General features: G+C 52.9%; 1 protein-coding gene across 3 annotated transcripts in view; it reads left to right on the plus strand.

Moving 5' to 3' along the window:
- The window catches only part of B4galt1 (UDP-Gal:betaGlcNAc beta 1,4- galactosyltransferase, polypeptide 1), a 45,405-nt gene continuing 39,015 nt past the window's right edge, over positions 1-6,390 (plus strand). Inside the window, exon 1 of one of the 3 annotated variants that reach the window (XM_013522995.1) lies at positions 1-207. Coding sequence is in view for 2 of the 3 variants with exons in the window: in XM_013522991.1 (XP_013378445.1) it covers positions 2,511-2,637 (127 nt within the window). In the remaining variant the exon portion in view is untranslated. Of the gene's footprint in view, positions 208-2,495; positions 2,638-6,024; positions 6,149-6,390 lie in introns of those variants that run through there. The other 2 variants (XM_013522991.1, XM_013522992.1) reach the window with 2 other exon arrangements.

Raw genomic sequence — 6,390 nt, forward strand, 5'->3', positions numbered from 1 at the left:
CCCCGCGCGGGCCGGAGCTTCGGGATCGCGGCGTCCCGGCCCGCGCCGCGCCCGCAGAGCCGCGCCCCTTCCCGAGCGCAGTGGGGTGACTTTCCTGCGCCTCCGGCCAGGGCCGGGCTGCTCGCTGAGCCTCTGTCTCTTTTCTGGGCCGTGGAGAGGGCTGTGTTCCGGAGAGCAAAGCGACGGAAAGGGGTGTCACTAACGAGGGTAAGCGCGCAGTCGCGTCTGGGGGTTCACTTCCCCTGTGTACATAGGTCCCTGCCCCGCACCCCAGCTTCCTCCTGCGGGCCCCCAGACCCGAGTGCGTGCGGCCCCCCTCCGGGCGGGCCGACTCGCGAACCCGGGGTTGGAGGGCGTCGCCTTCCCCCAGCACTGCGGGCCCGGGCGACCTGCACCCCGGCCCTCGGCCTGCTCCAGCCCAGGCAGGAAGCTGGGGCAGTGGGTTTGCGTTCCTCGGGCAGGAGGCTGAGCCCGCCCCGGCCCTCTCCTTGACCTTCAGCGGGCACCCCGAGGCAGCCACAGGTTGCTTCCCGGGTTACCGGACAGGTGGCTGCTGTTTCCAGCGCCGGGTTTCAGAGGACGTTGTTCCGAGCGAGGGGCGCGGGCAGGCTGGCATGCGGGCGTGCTGCCAGCTGCTCTGTCACGCTCGGGACAGCCCCGGCAGAGCACGCCTTCCTACATGCTCTTGCTCAACTCCTCCGGCAGTTACTTCAATGCTTGCACGTCAAGTTTGGGAGAAACCTCCTGGAGTGGGTGGGACTCGAGCTGTAGTAGTGAGGGGTCTTTGTGAAGAAGGGAGACTGAACTCCTCTGGCCTTGGTGGTTAACCTGGGAAGCAGAGTGGACTGCTAGACCATGAGGTGGAGTCTGCCCTCCTGCTAAATGTCTGCGCTGCAGGCTGTTACAGTTTACGGGTTTCTCTCGTGTGTAAAGTGGACGTGTACCTTACAGAGTTATTTTCAGGACTAAACGCGGTTGTGAGCATTAGGTGCATGGCGGTAGCAGCACTCAGTGTGTGACAGCTCATGTTAATACGGTGATATGGTTTGTTGAAGGTTTTAGAGTTCCATTTCCTCAGACTCCGTGGAGATGGCTCTGAGCGGTAGAGGGGGAAGAGGCTTCCCAGACCACAGAGAGGCCGAGTTCTGCGTTTGCTTTTGACTGTTGCTTAGGTGTGTGCAGAGAGAAAGAGAAATTGATTCATAAAGTGCTCTGGAATTCATTAGGCTGCCGTGTGGGTATAGGGGCTTCTCTGTAAAGTATGAGAGAGAGTGGTGACCCAGCTCTGCTGTGTTTTGTAACGTGGTGTTGCTAGTGACCAACTTGTCAGCAGTTTCTGGTGTTGCTGAATTGATTCTGAAATTGTCTGCTGGAAAGGACTTCTTGAGAGGAAACATTTTATTTTTGTGTTTATGTGTTTGTTTATTTTGTGGTACTGGGAATCAGACTTACCACCTCACGCTTGCCAGGCAGGCCCTGTGCTGCTGAGCTCTGTCCCCGGCCGGGAGATGACATTTTGGAGGGCGTGTAGAGAGGCCTGAGACCTCCTCTGGCTTTGCTGCTTTCGTGTGACTTAGGTGAAACTGTGCTGTTCAAGGCTGCTGCTGAGATTGCACCCGGAGGGAGGGGTAGAGACAGGTCTTTTCTTCATTGTAGTCGCGCCCTTGGGTTTGAGTGCTTCAGTGCAACTCTTAGAGTGCAGGTTCCTGGCCAGAGGGGTCCTGAGAAAGCTGAAAGTCTGCGTGGGAGAGTGTGGGTTGGGGGAGTTGAACCCATCTGTTGGTCTGGACAGGTGTCAGCCAGGGCCGGTGTGGGGCGGTTTTGAGGTTGATGGGAGAAAGCGTCCTGGGTGTAGAGCTGTGGCCTTTTCACTACTTGTAGTTCCTTTCCCCAGCCTTGCTCTACTTTCTGGTGTCCAGCGGTCTGGGCCAGATGCTTTGCTTTGATCCCTCCCGGCTGGTAGCTGGTGGGTTTAAGATTGTAGGACACCAGACTGGGTTACTGATGGGTCTCTCTTTGTCCATAGGTTGTCAGGCATGGGAGAGACTCCCAAAGGCTTGGGCTGGAATCCCACCTCTGTGCATACCACCTGTGTGACTTGGGGCAGGCGGGCCAGGTGGTAGTGGTTAGCGTGAGGTCAGCGGGCGTAAGTGCTTCGAGGAGGAAGAAGGCCTTTCTCCCCAGGGGTTTGCCCAGGTGGTGTAGGCCTCCTTACAACACTACCCCGGCCGGCCGCAGGTTCTCAGGGGGCCATGCAGGATCTACTCTACAGACCCTGGCAGTGAGGCCTGCTTTGCTGGCCACCTGGGTGTTTGCCTGAGGTGGGAGGAGCAGCAGCCTTGTGATTGTTTTCCCGGAATGTTTATCTCTGCTCATGTTTGGCGGCAGCTCAGCGCGACTTGACCTGCTGTGGCACAGGCAGTCTGAGGGGAGGTGGGGTGGGGGAGGGGCTGCACATCCGACTGGGCTGGTTGGAGGAGGCCGGGGCTTAGCTGGGGCATGGTAGGTTAATGCAGTTCGCTCAAGTGGGCGGGGAATTAGTTTCGAACTGCTTAAGCCCCAGAGGCCCCTTCTTGCCTGGCTGTGCTTTCAGGAAACAACCCTCATTTGTTCAAAACGTGAGAGACGTATCTACAGGTGGGTACCTGCGCCAGCAGACAGCAAGGGTAGGTTGCCAGGGCTCCAGGAGTTCACTTGTTTGTGAGCCGGTTTCCCTGGCTTTCATGGTGCCTGACTGCTAAACCTCTACCCTGGTTTCTGCGGATGGAAGGCAAAGCCCTTGCTAGGTCTCTGCTGAGTTCTTAGCTCTCAGAAAGTTTTCTGCCAGTACACGGTCCCCCTCCCCCCATTTCTACACACCTGGACACAAACAGGCTGCGCAGGACAGTGTACTTTGAAGCTGGGGAAAGGGCTCTTTCTCGCCTGCTCATTTTGGGGCGAGTCTTGGAGTCTTACTACCGTCCAGCTTGGGGTGGAGTCTCACCCTGGGTGTTGAGGAGGCAGATACTCACCTGTGTCTAAGTCTTGAAGATTTGGGTTTAGATAACCAGTCGTTTTTACCAGTTTTTTCCTGTTGCTTTTTTTTTTTTTTGGTTTTTTTTTCCGGTACCAGGAACCGAACTCACGACCTTGCGCTTGCCAGGCAGGCGCTTTGCCGCTGAGCTAAATCCCCAGCCCCTCCTGTTGCTTTTTTTTGAAAAATAATTTGTTGATACACACAGAGCTATTCTGTTTAACAGACTGAGACTCAGAGGTACACCCCCCCCCACCCCGATGATCTGCCTCACTTTGTGGTGAAACCTGGTCACTTTTTCCCATATGACCTCACGGCAGTAGAAATGATCCCTGCGTTAATTTGTCCCAGACTTTAACCAAACATGGGAGCCCCCTCGTCTTGCAGTAAGGCCTCAGATGAACCAGGTAGAAAGAAGCTCCGTGGGCCACAGGGATCATGGGCCACAGGGATCATGAACCCAGTGTGTGATTGGACTCAACTGCAGCTGCTTCGAACCGTAGCACCCCAGAAGACCAGCCTGTGTTCTTCCCCGCGGTCATTGCCCAGTGGACATCTAGTGCAGACACTCAGGAGGGGCCTGATGTAGCCTGGAGTTGGGGCAGAAGATGATCCTTTAAGGTGTGTCAGCGAGTCCATCTGAAAGTTCTTGTGTACATGTCTTTGTGCCAAGGCATCTGGCAGCTTCTCAGGTTCAGTTACGACCGTGTGCCTCTATAAAGGAGGTGGAATGTTCCTCCTGGAGAAACTCACAGTTTAGGCAAGGGAGACGTAATTAGTGCTGACGTCATTTGGGGAAACTGTGCGCGTGTGCGCGTGTGTGCCTGCGTGCGGGTGGGTATGTGTGTACCCTTTTCCTTTCCCTCTCCCTAGCACTCCCTTCCTTGAGAAACCCAGGTTTCTGTCAGCCTTCTTCAGAAGGTAATGTCAGCTTTCTTCAGCCCTGGTTTCATTGCTTGTACAAAAGTTTTCCTCTAATTCCTGAAGCTGTGTGGTAGCTCTGCTGGGTCAGCTTAACTTGGTGCTTCACAGTGATTTTAACGAGACATCAGTGGTCATGCCTGGTACTGTCGTCTTCGGGTGGCAGCAGGGTAGGGCTCTCCAGAGTGGGACTAGGCGAATTTGTGAGTTGAGAACCACGGGGCAGTTCATGCCAAGGCCCTTTCAGTCTGAGCCCTTTCACGTGTTCCACACCGGGGATTTTGGGATCAGGGCCCCTTGGGCTCAGCTGTGAATCAGGAGTGTGTGCTAAGGGCGCAGTTACTCAGGGGTTGAGCCTGCTGATGTCTGCACTAGCAGCTGACCTAATGGCTCCTATGTGTGACAGGGATTAGAAATCTGCTTGAATCTACATCCACCTGGAAATTCCAGTTTTTCTTATCCAGTGGAGTGGAGTCCAGTTGTCTTAGGACAGTTGGGCTACCCTTTTTGCTTAGATCCTTTGAGAGAGCCTGGCCATTGTACCTCTGGCTCTGCACAGTCTGGTGTGGTCCCTGGGCAGGGAGGTCACTGTAAAGGCCGCCGGTCGGACCCTGACTCCTAGGGTGGTTACAGAGCATGGGGTTAGGCTTAGCGCTCCGTGAAGCCTTTCCTGTCGCTGAACGTGGTCAGGGTTCCTGGGAGCTCTGGCAGTTAACTGTAAAGACCTCAGCTGTGGTCTGTGGGGGCCTCTGTTTTTCCGCGTCTACTCAAAGTAAAGTGAGGTTGTCGCTAGTTTGAGGAGAGATGTTGAGATCCTGTACTCCAAGTCAGAGATTTCCAGGATGAGGGCTGTGCTGGCCTGGGGATCCCGGCCTGGTTTGCTGGGACCTGCTTTGGGGTGAACGTGGCATAAAGGGATTTGTCCTTAGAAGACAGGGTGAGTCACATATTCAGCAGAGCGTTTCAGGTTCCACGTTTCAGTTTGGCCTCGGCCCGACCCTTTGCTACATAAATGGAAGCCAGGGGCTATATAATTGGCTGTTGCTGAATTCTTTGGCAGTGATTTTAACGTCTGGTCCGGGTGTGTTGTGTAGCTGCTGCTTTAGCCTCCATGCTCTCTGCCTCTCCAGAGCCTGTGACAAAACCCAGAGAGAGGAGAATGGTTTGCCTCCCCGAGATGCTGGGGAGAGGGCTGAGTTAATTTTTACGTTTTTTTGTGTGTGGGGATGTGAAGGTAGTCTCTTCCTCTTTTTCTGTGGAAAGTAGTGCAGGGACTGGGGCTGTAGCTCCGTTGTAGATGTGTGAGGCCCTAGCTTTGCTCCCTAGCACTGCAGGAGAAACAAAGTGATACAGCCTCACTGAAAATGATTTGCAAAGCTGAAAGAGATAGAAAAAGCTGAGCATATTCCTATTATGGAAAATAAACTTTTCTTTTTTTTTTTTTTTTTTTGGTTTTTCTCTGGTACCAGGAATTGAACTCACGACCTTGTGCTTGCCAGGCAGGCACTGTGCCGCTGAGCTAAATCCCCAGCCCCAAAACAGTTTTTTTTGCTAGTTTTTTGTTTTTGGTACATATTTAAGAATATGACTGATATCCTTATAGGTGAACAGATCGGTATAAATTCATGTACATGGCCTGGTATACAGCATTTTTCACTTAAAATTCTGTCAGAGTCCTATGCCTTTAAAAAGCTGTATTATCTTCCACTGGATGAATGTGCCTGACATAACTTTATTACTCAGCTGTTTGTCAACATACACATAGTTTTAATATTTTTCTTTAATGTGGTAGTGAGGCTTGTGCGTAAAACTTTGTACACTTTTTAGATGGTTTTTGTAGGAGACCTTTCTGAAAAGAAGAATGGAATAAATGTTTTCTTGAGAGGCTCTGGATTTTTAAGCCAGTCTTACAAAGGAATAAATAGGCCCATCAGAAACTACTGCAGGTTCTCTTAGTGCTAGCAGATGAGTATTATTTATTGCTGAATGCTGCGTCCAGAATTCTGATTAGAAAAGGAAACCAGGTCCAGGAAGTGCCTGGGGCAGGGGCGGATCTGTAGGACTCATTTTAGGATGTGGCTGAGCAGAGATTTGCTCTGATCAGAATGAAAAACAGGTCCCATGGTGCTTTCTTCGTTACTTCCTGTGTTTCCGTAGCAGCTGAGTCCCTGGATAGGCCTTGTGGCCTGCTGTGGCTCGGGGGCTGTGGCCTGGGTGAGTTGGGTGAGCGCTCCGGGCCGTTGACATCACTGAGATGTGACACAGAGGAAGGGTGGGGGCAAGCTAGCAAATCATATTTTGAAACATAAGTAAAGTGCTTCTGCTTCCATGTGTGCCTGAGTTCCGGGGAGGGGCCATGGAACAAGAACGTGTAGGTTTCCAGGAATTCTCTTAGGGAAAAGCCTCAGAGACCAGCAGATCCTGGCTTAGTCAGTACTTGGTGGGTTAAATCAGTA

The sequence above is a fragment of the Chinchilla lanigera genome, unplaced genomic scaffold (genome assembly GCF_000276665.1).
Source record: "Chinchilla lanigera isolate Chin_1 unplaced genomic scaffold, ChiLan1.0 scaffold00071, whole genome shotgun sequence".
Taxonomy (NCBI): domain Eukaryota; kingdom Metazoa; phylum Chordata; class Mammalia; order Rodentia; family Chinchillidae; genus Chinchilla; species Chinchilla lanigera.